At 40.5% G+C, this 18,047-nt stretch overlaps 1 protein-coding gene across 2 annotated transcripts in view; it reads left to right on the top strand.

The window, feature by feature from the left end:
* ACVR1 (activin A receptor type 1) overlaps positions 1 to 15,112 on the top strand; it is a 126,158-nt gene extending 111,046 nt beyond the window's left edge. For both annotated transcript variants that reach the window (XM_044242103.1, XM_044242102.1), the window contains exons 10-11: positions 12,808 to 12,938; positions 13,892 to 15,112. In XM_044242103.1, coding sequence (XP_044098038.1) covers positions 12,808 to 12,938; positions 13,892 to 14,026 — 266 coding nt within the window. In that variant the 3' untranslated portion in view covers positions 14,027 to 15,112. The remainder of the gene's footprint in view (positions 1 to 12,807; positions 12,939 to 13,891) is intronic.
* Positions 15,113 to 18,047: the final 2,935 nt, after the last annotated feature.

Raw genomic sequence — 18,047 nt, 5'->3', positions numbered from 1 at the left:
GATGCCTGTGATATGTTTCTGATACCTTAGGTGACACCTGCTCTCTCTTTGCAAGCTTAAGAGGGGTTCATTTCTTCTTTAAGAGTCTTGGATCTAGCCCATGACCTTTCTTTCTAGGTTTTTGCTACTCATCTGACAGTACTCTTCTTTTCCTCCTTTGATACAGAGATCAGTGGCTAGATTTGTGTCTGGTTACCTGAGTTCTGCATTGTGTGAGTACAGAACCTTACATGGGGATTGGGTAGGTAAATAGATACATTGTTACTGTGGACTTGTGCCCTTTAGCTTTGGTCTGATAGAAGATCTTGAGTCACCCTTCTAAGCATCCCCAGTAGTATGTTCCCTCCCCAGGATAGAAGCTCTTTCTCTGGAGCCTCAGATATTAGTGTCGTACCTTGTTTGGATCTCTATATGCAGAAACTCGGGAGGTGTGTTGTTCTAACACTGGGATCATCTGCTCAAGGACTTAAAAACCAAGTAAGATAATCTTCATCATCCATCTTCCAGCACATCTTTGAGTAGCATGGTCTGAGCAGCTTGAGCCTCTGTTCACCTCCACACAGCTCATAGTCAGCTGTATATTTCACGGCAGTTTCATGTCATATAACATTATTGTTTCTGTGACAGGCACACTTCAGGATTAATGCACTAGGAATGATGAAAAGGCAGTGTGCCCAGAATGTATAGGCAAGCACATTTAGATGATGGGATAAATCCTGTTCCTTTGTTATGTTTAGTTGCTAAGTACCTTGTTGTGCCATGTTTCTCGCTTCCCTTGCTTTGGCTTTCCTCATGCCCAGAGCTCCGTGTAGGGAAGCTGCTGGGAAGGGTGTCCTCTGTGCAGCTGTGTGCTGCGGCCCTGGGCCTTCTGAGAAGGTAGTGTAAGCCTTAACATGTCAGGCTCTCGGTCATACTCTGCCTTGATCACATATATCAGTGTCATCGTCCAGCAAATATTGCTGGTAATAGAATTTACTTGAACGTGTTCTGATGATGACTGAGCTCGTGTGTATAGAGCACCCTGCGTGTGTCTGGCATGTGGTCAGGGTTCAGTAACCCAGCCGTGGGTATTTGCTGTTCTCTGGAAATGAGTGATGGAGGCCACACATGGGATTCTCCACTGGCCTTCCTTCACCTCTCCTTATGCCGGCCCTTTACTGGGATACTACATGCATTTCCCTCTTGACTCCCCACCCCAGGACTGGGTGGACACCCGCTTGTTTCACTGCTACTGGCTTTGCTTATTTTGTGATGGATTCTTGTGAAAATGTATCTTGCTACATCCTCTGTGGGGTGATGACTAGGAAATATTTGTTAGAATAGATTCTTCAAGCATGTGTGTCAAACATGGACTTAGTCTCAGTAATCCCTGGGCTTGCCAGGGACCTGCATGCACATCCGTTCCTAAGCCCAATGGGCTTGTGTATGGAAACCAGGACAACTTTTCTTTAGCAACTTCATATCCACCATGTTTCATGATTTTTTTTCCACTTGTATATATTAAGATTTGAAAAAAGAGGGGCACCTGGGTGGCTCAGTGGGTTAAGCCTCTGCCTTCGGCTCAGGTTGTGATCCAAGGGTTCTGGGATCGAGCCCCGCATCGGTCTCTCTGCTCAACCAAGAGCCTGCTTCCCCCTCTCTTTCTGCCTGCTGCTCTGCCTACTTGTTCTCTCTCTCCATCAAATAAATAAATAATTTTTAAAAAAAGAAAGATTTGAACAAAGGGAAGAATTCTCATGTTAGGGAATGTTTGTCATATTCAATATTAGACTAATTTCTTTCAGGTGTTTTTTTGTTTGCTTGTTTTATTGAGCCTTTCGTTAAGTGGCTGGGGACAGGAGTATGGAGATGGAGGGAGGAAAGAAGGATACTTTTCCACTGATTCCCAGAATTTCATGGGCCTGATTTAGAGATCCAGACCAGAGGAAGGTCATCAACTGATCTCATGACCAAATAATCTGAACCTGGCAGAACTTTACTGGGTGCTGTTCAGGTATCAGGGTCTTAAACCTTGTAACAGCCCAGCATTCAGTGAAACATTCTCCCTCTCCTGGGAGACCCCGGAAGCTGCCAACTGTTTGGGACTCTCGTGGAGCTTCTCTCTCTCCCTCTAGGTGTTGACCCTAGGCCAGATCTGAGACATCTTGTTCATGGCTTAACTTTCCTAGGCTTTTTGTCCTCTCCTCTGACAACTAACTGTGACATTAATGTATCCTTTTTAGGAGGGTCCGACTACACAGTGATCTGTAAACCATTTGCTATGTTACATTGATGAAAATCTCGATAATAGAAATTTCTTGTATAATTTTGACACAGATGTCTGAGAACGGAGTCAGTTTTGGCTTGAGTGATGTGCATGTTTCCATATGCCTGTGGATGGCAGTAGGGGTAGAGGCATGAGGACATGCCATACGTGTTCTCTACCTAGCAGGGAACAGACAGACCTGCTCTTCCAGCTCCCTTCATGTTGCAGAAAGGAGTACTTGCCACGGGGTAAGGCAGGGCTTCCCGCCAAGTGTGTGGTGTTAGATTACAGAAAGGCCTTGAGATACCGATTCTCTTAAATCTCCAGCAGTGAGCCAGGACCCAGGGGGCCCAGAACCTCCTGCATTGTCGTCAGCTCTGCTCTGAGCAGCTTTATCCATTCACATATTAGCAGTGTTTGATGTGGGGCACAGCACAAAAAATGTCTGAAGGCTTCCTGTTAGGAATGTTAATCGCAATAACACAAATATCGGAAACACCTTTATGGATCTTAAAGAACAGAGTTCGCAGACATTCTTTCTGTTGAGACTAAATTCATTTATGCACATACTACCTTTGTGATTTTTTCCCATATCCAAGTTTGTACCTTTATGAATCTTTTTCTTTAACTTGGCTTTTTTCAAACTTCATTTTCAAGGCCTGGTTGATGATGTTATGTTAGTTTTAGGTGTACGACATAGTGATTCAACAAGTCTGTAAGTTATGCTGTCTTCACACGATTGCAGCGACTATCACCATACATTATTATAGTACCACTGACTCTGTTCCCTATGCTGTACCTTTCATGCCTGTGGCTTACTCATTCCATAATTGAAGCTTGTACCTCTCCTTCACCCATTTTGCCCATCTCCCCACCCCCTCCCTCTGGTAACCATCAGTTTGTTCTTTGTATTGATGGGTCCATTTCTGCTTTTTGTTTTTCCTTTTGTTTTGTTTTTTAAGATTACGTAGTAAGTAAATTGATACGGTGTTTGTCTTTTTCTGTTGGAATTATTTCACTTAGCATGATACTCTCTAGGTGCATTCCTATTGTGGCAAATGGTGAAATCTCATTCTTTTTTATGGCCGAGTAATATTCCACTCAGTACATATGTATGTGCGTGCATGTGTGTTTGTGTGTAGATACACACACCACATTATCTTTATCCATTCGTCTATTGATGGGAATGTGGATTGCTTCCATTGTAAATAATGCTGCAATAAATGCAGGTGTGCATATATCTTTTTGTACTAGTATTTTCATTGTTTTTGGGTAAATACCCAATAGTGGAATTACTGTATTGGATGGTATTTCTCTTTTAAATTTTTTTGAGGACCTTCCCTACTGTTTTCCACAGTGGTTGTGCCAATTTATATACCTGCATGAGGGTTTTTCTCTACATCCTCACCAGCATTGGTTATTTCTTGTCCTCTTGATACTAGCCATTCTGACAGGTGTCAGGCGATACCTTGTTGTGGTTTTGATTTGCATTTCCCTGATAATGAGTGATATTGAGCATCTTGTCATGTGTCTGTTGGCCATCTGGATGTCTTCTTTTGAGAAATGTCTATTCAGGTCTTCTGCCACTTTTAGTCAGATTATTTATTTTTTGGTGTCCAGTTGTCTAAATTCTTTATATTTTGGATATTGACCCCTTACTGGATATATCATTTGCAGATATCTTCTCTCATTCATTGGGTTCCCTTTTCATTTTATTGATGATTTCCTTCACTCTGCAAAGCTTTCTATTTTGGAATAGTCCCAATGGTTTATTTTTTCCTTTTCTTTTTGTTGCCTGATGACGTATCTAGAAAAATGTTTTTATGGTTGATGTCCAGATTACTGCCGATATTACATTCTAGAAGTTCTATAGTTTCGGGTGCCATGTTTACATCTTGAAACCATTTTGAGTTTATTTTTGTCTATGGTGTGAGAAAGTGGTCCAGATTTCTCAGCACCATTTATTGAAGAGAATGTCTTTTCCCTATGGTATATCCTTGCCTCCTCTGTCATTGGTTAATTAACCATGTAAGTGTGTGTTTTTCTTTCTGGCTCTCTGTTCCATTTCATGTATCTATGTGTCTGCTCTTTATACTAGTATCATAGTGCTTTGATTATCACAACTTTTTTTTTTTTAAGATTTTATGTATTTGAGAGAGCCGTCAAGAGAGAGCACACAAACAGTGGGAGCAAGAGGGGGAGAAGCAGACTCCCGCTCAGCAGGGAGCCCAACAGGGGCTCGATCCCAGGACCTTGGGATCATGACCTGAGCCGAAGGCAGACACTTAAGCAGCTGAGCCACCTAGGCATCCCGATGATCACAGCTTTGTAATATGTCTCGAAATCTGGGATTGTGATACCTTCAGTTTTTTCTTTCTCAAGATTACTTTGGCTCTTTAGAGTCTTTTGTGGTTCCACAAAAGTTTTAGGATTATTTGTTCTCGTTCTGTGAAAAATGCCATTGTTACTTTGATGAGGATCATATGGAATCTGTAGATCGCTTTGGGTAATGTGGACATTTCCACAGAATTAATTCTTCCAGTCTGTGGTAATGGTTTTCCGTTTCCTTGTGACATCTTCCATTCCTTTCATCAGAGATTATAGTTTTCAGAGGACACATCTTTCACCTCCTTGGGTAAGTTTATCCCTAGGTATTTTATTTGTTTTGATGTGATTATAAATGGGATTATTTTCTTAATTTCTTGCTGTTACTTCATGATTAGTGCATAGAAATGCAACAGATTTCTGTGCATTAATTCTGTATCCTGCAACTGTACTGAATTCTTTTAGTCAAGTAGTTTTTTGGTGGAGTCTAGTGCTTTTTATGTATAGTGGTAGGTCATCTAAAAATAGTGACAGTTTTATTACTTTCTTACCTATTTGGATGCCTTTTATTTCTTTTCTTGTGTTTTTGTCTGAGTGCTGTGGCTAGAACTTTCAGTGCTATGCTGAGTAGAAGTGGCAAGAGTGCATCCTGGTCTTACTTCAGATCTTAGAGGAAAATCTCTCGGCTTTTTCCTATGGAGTATGATATTGTGTGTGAAGATGAAAGGGTTTTGTCCATGACCACTTCAGATTTTCTCATATGCTACTCTTGAAGGAAACAGTGTTTTATCTTCCAGTTCTCTCAGGAGCCAAACACAAACCGTTCTAATTCTTACTAAAATGGCTTTACTTGTAAAGTTCTAGTCTCTGAAGGATTTCAGAATTTCTCTAGGAGTTTACAGCAGCTCTCGGTGTGGATGTAGGTGTGAGGGGTGATGTTCTCCCCTCGCCTGTTCCCTGGATATCACGGTGACTGCCCACGTTGGAGGACAGTGGAGAGAGACAGTGAAGGGAGCAGCTTGCGACAAGAGATTAGTGCAGAGAGGAGTAATTCATTATGTCACTGTCAGCTTGGTGGGAAGAATTCTAGAATATAAACAAGGCATTGGATGCTAGTTTAGCTTTATGGTTAATTACCTGGGAACTTGGACCAAGTAAGTTTTCCTGTGTAGTCCTCAGCTTTTTTCTTGTGAAGGAAGAGGACTGCGATGTAATGGACATGATTCTGACATCCCATGATGTCTCTTCACCTTAACCTTCAGATTATTCGATATATAACCAGGTCAATAGTCTCTTATCTGTGCTTGAGAAATTCATCAACTTCAGAATCCAAGCCTTTCATAACTTACTTGGCAGAACACCTGAACTCATTGAGCAGTCAGACTTGACCTGAATTGAAATAAGTCTATTTATAGCTTTTATTTATCCCATTTAGTGGGACTGTTCATCCATTTCAGTACAGAAATGTGTTTGGTTGCGGGGTATCCCTCAGACTCTGCTAGGGTATCATATAAATAGGGTATGTGCCTCTTATTTCCTTTGTAAAGTGTAAAAAACCCTCCAAATTCCTCAAACAGATCTAACCTCAAGGGTTTTGGATAAAGGATTGTGGACATAATCAACATTCACTCAAGTAATATGTATGCATATACTAGGTATTCCTTTAGGCCCTGGGAAGCAGTTGAGCAAAAAAAAAAAAAAAAAAAATACTAATTTATCTCTTTAATATTTACTAGATGAAGTGACTATGGTTGAGGTGTACGGGGAAGTCACAGAGTGTGGGGAGGACATGGAACTTTGTCCGGGGGCCTGGAATTGTGGTAGCCAGGAGGGAGGGTTCTTCTCTGAAGATAGAAAGCATGAACTGAGTCGTGAGATGAAAGGAGCCAGTCAGGTGGACTAGCCTGGGCGGACATATAAATGGGAATGAGAAATACAGTCCAATGAGGATGGCAGTTGGTATCCTGGGCAAAAGGAAGCACTGTGGGGGTTGATACAGGTGCCCTATGTCCAGAAGCGCAAGCCACGCTAGTGAGGCGATGCCCAGGTATGTGGGGCAGCATGCTGGGGGGAATGAGCCTGAGCCCATGCAGACATAATGAGCGTTCCCCTCAGTTTTTCTCCTAAAGGTTTTGCAGGGGGCGGGGGATATGGTGAGTGGCTAGTTGCGGGGGAGGGGATTTGAAGTCCCAGATACAGCTGTCACAGCAGGGAGAAGTGGTACCCCCATCTGAGGCTTTGGTGGGGGAGGATTGCAGAGAAGACTTCCTTTCCAGAGAGTGGTCTAAGATGCAAGGCCAGCATCTCATGCTTTTTGGAACACTGTGGAGGGCATTCTTTTTGGTCTGTGTATCAGCTTTGTGGCGTGAACTTCAAGGTGTTGGAACTAAGGCCTGGCAATTAAGGGCTTTACTCAGGACTGTGCAGCGGATCCAGGGGAGGGCTACTGCTTGGTAAAGATGTATTTGCAGCAGAGAATAGAAGAGTTCCAAACAGACATATGCCCAGGAAAAACATTTTTGTAGAAATCAGATACGTATGCCAAGAGTTGTGGGGGAGTAGCTTATGAATAATTTCTGATTCCTTTCTTGTGCCCTTTGAGTCACGCCAGCCACCTTTCATGGAAAAGCAGGGCCTGGCTCCCTCGGTCCTTCCCCGACTACTGGGTAAGGGCTCTGCCTCCTCTGCGTTCCCACACCTTTTGCTGTATGCACCCCTCATCTGGCACTCCAAGTACTTTGCATTTTTAGTCACTTTCCCTGCTGTCCTCTCTGCTGGCTCATAATTTGGCAGTTGTTCATTGAGTGCTGTCTTCAAAGGACATAAGAGTCCGCTCTTTTGCCTAACTCCCCCAATTTCTGGCAGAAGTGAGGAACAGTTAGAAGTAACTTCCTACCTTGACGACACACCGTTTCCATCATCCTTGACCTTTCACTCTCCCTGCCCTCCTGTGCACCTGATTTCAGCCACAGGGAATTCTCCTCCCAGTTTACAACAAGCGAGGGTCATCTGTAACCCGTGTCTTTGTCCTTGGTCCCTCTCCCCCCACAAATGTCCCTTTTTGGTGCTTCTCATTCCCATCCCCTTCTCTGCCTTGTAGACTCCGTATCTTTCTGTCTTCCTAAGCCCTAGCTCCCGGAAAGCTTACTTAGGCTTCCATGACACCCAGTTATGTCTGGTGTCAAAAAACCACACAGCTGGTTTTTCTAAGACTTGCGGAATATCCTGTCCCCGCACGTTCTCCCTGCTCTTTCCTCTAATGCCTGTCTCTAATTTGTCCTGGTTCCGTTGCCTCTTGTTCTGTGCCTTATTGCCAGCACCTCATCTCTTATTCTTATTCTTATTCTTGTATCCCCAGTGCCAAACACAACCTCTGACTCAGTAACCATTCTGATCCCGTAAACTGTGTATGCCAATTTAGGAACGAGCACATAAAAATCTATTTTGAAAGGCAAAGATAGATATTAGTGGGGTCAAAACCATTTTTGAGGTTCTTTTGTTTTTATAAGATTTCCATTGTCTAAAGTAAGAAGGGCTTGTCCTCATCCACAGATTTCCAGACCCTTGACAAACAAGAGCATGTCTTCCACTTTCATCATCCTTAAAGTTTATATGGTGCTCCACACCTTGTAGACACATAATGTACTTTATATTGACTGAAATAAAATCACTGCTTTCTTTGGCCAGAGGGAGGTCCACCTGACTCTTAGAGTTTAATCCAAGATTTATTTGGCACTGGTCATGCTTCTCCAGAATAAGATGGAGACTATCGGCAACTGACCAGTAGTTGAAGAAAGAGAAGTGTGACTAAATCCCAGGCATAATCCATTAAATGGTCTTTCTTTTTAAATTTGATTCCTTTAGTTAAAACATGGGGCAGATAGATAATGAGATTAAAGTATGGCAAATATAAACACGAGGGAAAACCAGATTTGTATAGTGAAATGTGTTGTTCAGGATCACTGGATTTCACGTTTTAAAAATCCACCCATGCCCTTTTCTTTGGCATATTTGTAATAAAAACTCCACTTCGCTCGGGCAGATTATCCCCAGGTATTCATTGGCTAAGTGAGTGTGAACAGGCAATGCTATTATGCTAACTTAAAAAAAATTAAATTAGGCTACTAAATGTAGTCTCTTTTGGAGGAATTAAGACACAGTGAAGGGCACATCTCTCACTATATTTCTTATAAATTCATGTGGCCCTTAAATAAGGTATAAGCATTCATGTCTAGTTGTATTTTGTGTGGTATGTCTTAGTACTAGAAGGAAATACTTTTGTTTAAAAGTTTCATGGGCTCCTCACAGGAGGAGATAAGGCCCTTGAGATGAGGGGTCACAAATCTTCTGAAAGCAGTATTTTAGGTTTTGCCAGGAAAGATTTTAATCCATTGACTAATATCCTTCGTGATTACAGTTATACAATGTGGGTAAGTTATTTAGACTTAAACAGTCTCAATTAGAAACCTTTTTTTCCTTACTGGAAACATGGAATGTAGTTATCAATTAACTTAGTCAAATCAATGAAGTTAAAGAAATTGCATAGATCTTAAGCACGTTCCTTATCATGATTGGTCTTTTGCATAAATGATGTGTATTTATACAGGATTTATAAAATGGATTCTTGCAGTTAAGTAACTTAATTTCTTTGATCAGTAACAAAGGGATTGAAGCTTTTCAGGTGACCTGTAGGAACTAGAAGGCTGTGAGAAAAGTTAAAATTCAATTTTTCTTTCTTTTCCCCAAAAAACCTGTTAGGTATTTAGGAATAGAAGAAAGTTACATGGAGAAAGAAAAAGAGAACAGTCAACCAAGTAGTTCCCTGGCCTCATTGATGAAGCCTTTGATGATAGAAGAAAAATGAATTTCTTGGTTTCTTCTCTTTAAGGAGAAGAATCAATTTTCTAATTCTAAGTGATGAAGCTTAAAATTTCTCTCTTTGTAGAATTACATCAATTTCTTTCACAAAGAAGAGTAATTTTTCTGGGGAAAAAGGGTTTCTAAGGCATTGGAAGCTATGCTCAGCTGAAATTAACCTCTTTCATGTTTGCTTGGGGTAAGAAGCGAGTTCATGCTTTTCAGCTATTCTACTGTCTTCCCAAATGACAGTCTCTCTCTACATTTCATTTCATGCCTTCAGTCTGAAAAGTAAATAATAGAGCCATCAAGCAAGCAACTGCGTCTGGCAGTCTGAGGTTACTCATTGCCCATAGAAAGAAGAAATGACTATTTCATATTATTTGCATTCTACCAATGGATGGGATTATTTCTGTGTTCTGTTTTTACTTCTCTACTTTCACTTCTGATTTTTTGGGGGCCTTTTTTCTTTTTCTTGATGAGTCTGGCTAATGGGTTATTAATTTTCTTGATATTTCAAAGAACCAGCTCTTGGTTCTATTGACCTTTTCTTTTTCTTTTCTTCTCTCTGTTTTCAGTTTTCTGTTTCTGCCTTGATGGCCACTATTTACTTCTTTCCGCTAAGTCTGGGTTTATTCTTTTTCTAGTTCCTTTAGGTGTACGGTTAGTTTGAGATTTTTCTTTTTTCTTGGGGTAGGCCTGTATTGCCGTAAACTTCCCTCTGGAACAGCTTTTGCTGTGTCCCAAAGATTTGGGACCCTTGTGTTTTCATATTTATTTGTCTGTGCTTTTTTTGTATTCTCTCTTTCATGTCTTTGTTGGTCTGTTTGTTCTTTAGTAGTATATGTTGTTTTTGTCTTTTCCAGGTTTGTTTGTTTGTTTGTAATTGGTTGTTAGTTTTATACTGTTGTGTTCGGAAAAGATGCTTGGTAGGATTTCAGTCTACTTAAATTTATTGAGACTTGTGGGCAGACATTTTATCCTGGAGAATGTTCCATGTGCGCTTGGAAAGTATGTGTTCTCTGCTGTGTTTGGATGGAGTATTCTGTATATACTTGTTAAGTCCGTCTGGTCTGATGTGTCAAAGCCACTGTTTCCTTGTTGATTTCTTTTTGGATGATCTGTTGATGTAGTGGGATGTTAAGTCCTGTACTATTAGCGCATTACTGTCAAATTCTCCCTTCTGTCTGTTGATATTTGCTTTATGTATTTAGATGTTCCAGTGTTGGGTGCATAGATCTCTACTATTGTTATAATGCTCTTTTTGGATTGAACCCTCTATCATTATGTAATGCTCTTTGTTGTGACAGTCTTTGCTTTAATCCATTTAATCTGATCTAAGTATTGCTTCCCCAGCTTTTAATCTTTTTTTTTCAGCTTTCATTTAAACGGAATGTCTCTTTCCATCCCTTCACTTTCACTCTATGTCTTTGGGTCAGAAGTGAATCTCTTGGGATGTTTGGGTACCTCCATTTTGGGTAAGTGCCTTTAGCTCAGGTCATGATCCTAGGGTTCTGGGATCAAGTCCCACATCAGGATCCTTGCTCAGTGGGGAGTTTGCTTCTCCACCCTCCCCCCACAAACAATAGGTTTTTGTTTTGTGTTTATCATGAAATTTATTTATAAAATCTTAAGTATACAGCAGTCTGTATTAAATTGATGGCCATTTAAATTTGAACACATTATTCTAAAAGAACTTTATTTTCCTCGTTTTATTTGTTGTCATATTTTACATTTTTATTTTGTGAAGACCTATCACCTACAATTGATTTTACTACTTTTGTCTTTTTTATTCTTCGTATTTGCTTTATAAGTGATTGCTTTACTACCTTTACTGTGTTTGCTTTCAACACATGAATTTTCTTTTCTTTCATTTTCTTCTACTTTTGGCCTTTTCCTTTTCTACTTATAGAAGTGCTGTTAACATTTCTTATAAAATATATTTAGTAGTGGTGATGAACTCCTTTAATTTTTGCGTATTAGGGGAACCCTTTACCAGAAACGTTATCATTCAGAATTTAAGGAGATATTCTTGGTCTTAGGGTTTTTTGTTTTTTTCCTTTCAGCATTTTGTAGGACAGAAAGGAATGACATGATATATTCAAAGTTTCTGCTGAATAATCAGCTGATAGCCTTTTGGGGTTTCTTTTGTATTTGACTATTTGCTTTTGTCCTTTTCTTTAACATTTTGATTATTATGTGTCATGGTGTGGACTTCCTTGGTTTCCATCTTGTTCAGGACTTTTGGTGCTTCTGTACCTAGAAGTCTGCTGTACACCCCCTACCCCCTGCCAGGTTAGGAAAGTTTTCAGCTATTATTTCTTCAAGTAAGTTTTTTGCCCCCTTTCTATCTTCCTTCTGAGACCCATAGAAAGCAGATCTTTTTTTATGTCTAAGAGATCCCTTAGTGTGTCCTTATTTTTAAACATTTTTCTTTCTTTTTCCTGTTCTTGGATGCTCTCCATTACCTTAGATTGCTTACCAATAGATCATTGATCCATTCTTCTGCATCCTATGGCTGGAGCCATAGTGAGCACTGACCAGGAGGGTCTTAGTGTGTGCTGCATGTGGCTGCCTTGGTGGATGGCTAGGGCTGGTGTGGGATGTGGGCCTGGAGCTCACTGGAACAGTCAGCCAGCTGTGGTTTGCAGACCCTTCTCTTGTCTGCACTAAGGGCTGGGGGCAGGGCGGGGAGGGGGATACCTAGCAGTGGTATTCACCAGGCCCTGGCTGAGAGAGTTCCAGCAGCTTCCCTGGCATGTGGTGGAGTTGTAGGGCTTGCTCTTTTATATTCTAGTTGATGTTTTAAACTGTGACATTTTTTTCTGTGCCCCGGATAGACAAACCTGTCTATGGTACCCTGGTACTAGCTCTCCCTGCTACAGTGCCACAGTGTTGGGGGTGTGGGCTCCCTTCATTTCCATGTCTCCATCTCTGTGCCATTCTCTCTATGGCCTTTTGTTGTACAGAAGCTGTTCATTCAGCCCTCAGTTCTTCTTCAGGAGGAACGGCTGTATAAGTGGGTGTAGATTTGGGGTATTCATGATGGAGAGATGTTCAGGTTCTTCCTAGGTCATCGTCTTGTACTGGAATGTTGTCATTTTGTGATTATGAAAGGAATTTTGTCCTCATTTGTCAATAAATGTAGTTACATGAGTAGTAGCCACATTTTCTTCTATTGTAATTCCTACAGAGATTTGGAGGAAGAATTATTACCTTGTTCTCCACTTATTCTGTAGCTTTCAAAATCACCTTGAAGTAAGGAAGATGTTCAGTTTTTCTCTGATCAGGTTATAACCCCATGGTACCACTTAAGAAATCCCAAGGGGGATCCTCTGTCCTCTTGCTAACCAACACCATTCTTATCCACTTGTCCACAGGTATCGTGGAGGATTACAAGCCACCATTTTACGACGTGGTTCCCAATGACCCAAGTTTTGAAGATATGAGAAAGGTGGTCTGTGTGGATCAACAGAGGCCAAACATACCCAATAGATGGTTCTCAGACCCGGTAAGAGTGCCAGTTTCTCAGTTTTAAAGCAACCTTCACCTTTTTATTAGAAAAATACTTTACTCTTGAAATTCAAGAGTAAGCCAAAAGTACAGTTCCTGAATGATCCCCTGTCTGTTGCTTTCTATGTTATATAGAAGGGTCTTGGACTTAGTTAAGTCGGTTCACAAAATGGTATCATTGAAAGCGCAAAATTCTCTGATCTTGCTAGTAAGTGACAGTAGTCACAGGAGTTTCTACTATGGACTAGCTCCAGGAGTTAGGAGACTCATTACTCTGCCACTCACAAGTAAAATGCGAGACTAACCTCTTTCCATCTCTGTATATCTGAAATTCCAAACAGAGCAGTTCAGCTGAAGTTGCTTTTTTTTTTTTTTAAGGATTTTATTTATTTATTTGACAGAGATCACAAGTAGTCAGAGAGGCAGGCAGAGAGACAGGAAGGGAAGCAGACTTCCTGCCGGGCAGAGAGACTTATGTGGGGCTGGATCCCAGGACCCTGGGATCATGACCTAAGCTGAAGGCAGAGGCCTAGCCCACTGAGCCACCCAGGCATCCCTGAAGATTCTTATTGCTTCTCTTCAATAGCCGCAAGTCTGAAACATCGAGATAAGACGCCAGTTTCAGTTTTCAGATTTCATTGTAAACTCTGGGGTAGCATTATCTCTTTTAGCCGCATAAAACATCAGGGGGTCCAGCCAATCCTTTGTAATTTACCTCAAAGTCAGCCAATAGCATTCAGAATCCAAAGGCCAGAACTCATCAAAACTCAAGAGGGACTCTTATCAGGGGTCAAGGCTTAGATTATTTGATAAAGAAGATGGCAGTAACATCATTGTGACCTACCAAGACCCGCAGAGTTTTGCAAAATCTCTTGACACAACATCTGCCAGCTTTCTAGGGCCATGAAAAAGCCACTTTTTCACCCTGGTATTTGTTCTTTCTCTCCTCAGACATTAACCTCTCTGGCTAAGCTGATGAAAGAATGCTGGTATCAAAATCCATCCGCAAGACTCACAGCCCTGCGTATCAAAAAGACTTTGACCAAAATTGATAATTCCCTAGACAAATTGAAAACTGACTGTTGACATTTTCATGGTGTCAAGAAGGAAGAGTTGACGTTGTCATTGTCCAGCTGGGACCTAACGCTGGCCTGACTGGTTGTCAGAACAGAATCCAGCTGTCTCCCTCCGCAAATGGCTGCTTTGACAAGGCAGACATTCTACCCAGCCATGTGTTGGGGAGACACCAAAACCACCCTAACCTCGCTCAATGACTGTGAACTGGGCATTTCACAAACTGTTCACACCGCAGAGACTCATGTCGGACAGACACTGTTGCAAAGGTAGGGGAACTGGAGGAACACAGAGAAATCCTAAAAGAGATCTGGGCATTAAGACAGTGGCTTTGCATATCTTTCACAGGTCTCCTAGACTCTCCCCATGGGAAACTCAAGGAGGTGGTGAATTTTTATCAGCAATATTGCCTGTGCTTCTCTTCTTTATTGCACTAGGAATTCTTTGCATTCCTTACTTGCACTGTTACTCTTAATTTTAAAGACCCAACTTGCCAAAACGTTGGCTGCATACTCCACTGGTCTGTCTTTGGATAATAGGAATTCAATTTGGCAAAACAAAATGTAATGTCAGATTTTGCTGCATTTTACACATGTGCTGATGTTTACAATGATGCTGAAACATTAGGAATTGTTTATATACAACTTTGCAAATTATTTATTACTTGTGCCCTTAGCAGTTTTTACAAAACTGCTTCGTGCATATGTTAAAGCTTATTTTTATGTGGTCTTATGATTTTATTACTGAAATGTTTTTAACACTATACTCTGAAATGGACATTTTCTTTTATTATCAGTTAAATTCACATTTTAAGTGCTTCACATTTGTATGTGTGTAGACTGTAACTTTTTTCAGTTCATATGCAAAAATGTATTTAGCCATTACCCATGTGACACCACCGAATATATTACTGATTTAGAAGCAAAGATTTCAGTAGAATTTTAGTCCTGAACGCTGTGGGGAAAATGCATTTTCTTCGGAATTATCCATTATGTGCATTTAAACTCTGCCAGAAAAAAATAACTATTTTGTTTTAATCTACTTTTTGTATTTAGTAGTTATTTGTATAAATTAAATAAAAGGTTTTCAAGTCAAAAAGTGAACTTTTTTTTTGCCATATAAGATCTATATTCTAGAATGCATTTTATTATGGGAATAATAGAAGCACAAAATGAATTTGTAAATCAAATTTGCTTCTTAAGTCTCTTGACAATCTTGAGGGTCTTATGAGGGTGACATCCAGCTCGAATGTGATATCAGAAAATTTGAATTTTCTTTCTTTTTTTGGTTGTGATTATTCTTGGTCTGTGCTCCCAGTTGTGAAATGAAGGTGATGGAGCCTTTTGATCTGTCTTCTTTGCTGAAGGGTTGTGAGTATAAATAGGAGGGATGATATCCGAGCATTTTTTTTTAGTATGAGGTCCTGTGGGAGTGGAAAGTGGTCTTAAATCTCTCACTTTGCTGCTTGGAGAGAGCCCGCTGCTGGTTTTCTTCACTTCTTGTGTTCAACAGGATTGAAAAGGTAAGGTTTAAAATGACCCAAATAAGAGATGAGGGGTGAATTTTTGGGATGTTCACCAGAGATAAGTTGATGACATCATTAAGATGCATTTACTTAGAGGGTATATATTAACTTAAAAAAATTGTGGTAAAGTACACATAATCAAGTGGTTAAGTACATTTCACACTGTTTTGCTGATGTCTCCACTGTCCATCCACAGAACTTGTTTCCTGTCACAAAACTGAAACGCTCTACTTATTAAGCAACAGTTTGCTATTCCTTACTGCCCACAGTCGTTGGCAACCATCATTTTACTTTCCTTCTCTACAATTTGACTACTCTAACTACTTCATATGTGGGTTTATATAGTATTTGCAAGACTCACTTATTTTACTTAACTAACATCTTTAAGATTCACCCTTATTATATAGCATGTACCGGAGTTTCCTTCTTTTCATGGCTGATAATATTCCAATGTTATATATATACAGCATTTTGTTTACCTGTTCATCTCTTGATGGAGAATTGGGTTGCTGCCATCCACATGGGTGTATATATGATTTCTTGCTTTCATTTCTTTTGGCTATATACCCTAAAGAAGAATAGAATCACATTTAACTTATATTGAAGTATGCATATATATACATATGCATCCAATTGTATGGCTTGATGCATGTTTAAATTTTTTGTTGTTCACAAGTTTTTATTAATTGGATATTTTCATGGAAACAGCACCCAGATCAAGAAGAACAGCACTGAATTCTCTAGAGTGAAGTCGGCATCATGGTGGCATGAATACTTTTTCCCCTCATCCTTTGTTTTTGATGTCCAGTTAGTTGTAAATCAAACAGAAGTGCCTTTGCACATTACAGCAGGACACCTAAGCAATTTCTATGCACCTATGCCTCTGAAAGTGGATGGATAGGACCTTGGAAGAGACCGAGACTCCCAAGGGAGTCAGTGAGTCTGTCCCACCCTCCCCTTCTATGATTGGGGAAAAGGTGAATCTGGAGAGTACAAAACTGGGTAGACATGCACATATTTGTAGGGGTCTAAACCAACCTGATGGAAGATCCTAGCAGGTCATCCCATTGGGATAGGGAGGAGTTTGGAGGCAGAGAGAGAGGAACTGCATGATATATGCTGGATGTTTGGTTTATACAAGAACATCCCGAATGTCCCTATTAATCACTATCTTGAGAATATACAGATCCCATCCTCCTTCTATATTCCCATCAAGCAGAAGATACAGAAGAATGTGTTGTTTAGCATTCAAGGTCAGGGGTTCTGGGAATGGGTAACCTGGAAGACTTCTGTAATTAAAGAATACCTGGGTGGCAGACCTTGATCCCTTAAAACACTGGCCGTGCTAGGAGGAAAATAGCTACAGGTAGTTCCTAGGCTAGTTGTTATACTATAAAAACTTGCTTTGTGCAGATTCTAGCAGTGGGTGCTTTGTCTAGTCAGCCTTTCCTGGGCTTCCTGTAAGTTCCGCCAATAAACCTCTGTCTCACTCACTATCTCCTGGTCATTTCTTTGCTATTCCAAGACCATTGTCCATCCTTGGCTTAGAGTTTGCTGGGGTGCAGTTACACAGGAACCACCGTGCTACCTCCCTTCGGCAGTGTGGCAACATACTGGGTTTTTGTCAGCAGCAGCAGCGGCTACCTCTCTGCTAGAGAAAATGGAAAGCAAATGTGGTTGCCCACCTGTAGGGGTTGGGGCTGAAGTGATCCATTTCTCTCCAGTAGGACCCTAAACTTCAGAGGTGGGATCTCCATTACTGAGATGAAAGAAAGGAAAGGAAAAGAGGTCAACAAGAATACCAAAGCATATTGAAGAAATGTGTTTCCTTCTGTTTCTGGATCTTGGCAGGAGGTCCACCGATGGACCTCTTGGAGTCCCACACTGGAAAATCCGCCTCTCAATCATGGGCACCCCCATAAACCCAGGTGCTAAGCCCATGCCTCCTCTGAACCTTCTGCTAGCTCTTTCTATGTGTTGCTGAGTGCAGCCTCCAGCCCCAATGGAAGAAACTAAAAACTTGAATTATAGCACTACCTCTGGGACACAAGGTTTCCAATTGTCAGCGTCTTGAACTATAACAACAAAAGTGAATAAATTCTTCACTAAAGAAAGGATATGTACCTCTTCTTTTGCATTTGAAGTATGAAACAACAACAAATTAAGGAAATATGATATTACCAAAAAATGCTGATTCTTCAGCAACCAAACTCAAAGGCACAGAACATTGTGATCTGATAAAGAATTCAAAATAGCCATTATGAAGAAATTCAACAAGCTACAAGAAAACTCAGAAAGGCAATTCAATGAACTCGGGAATAAATTTAATAAACAAATCAAAGAAATTAGTTCTTTTTTTAGAATTTCAAACAAATTCTGGAGCTGAAGAATTCAATGAATGAGATGAAAACTGCATTAGAGAGCGTAGGTAACAGGATAGACCAGATGAAAGAAAAGAACTTGGGAAGACTTGGAAAGAAGTATTTTTTTTTAAGGGTGGAGAAATCC

Source organism: Neovison vison, chromosome 3 (assembly GCF_020171115.1).
Source record: "Neovison vison isolate M4711 chromosome 3, ASM_NN_V1, whole genome shotgun sequence".
NCBI lineage: Eukaryota > Metazoa > Chordata > Mammalia > Carnivora > Mustelidae > Neogale > Neogale vison.
Note: the sequence above shows the minus strand (reverse complement) of the source record. Positions and strands in the feature narration are given on the sequence as shown.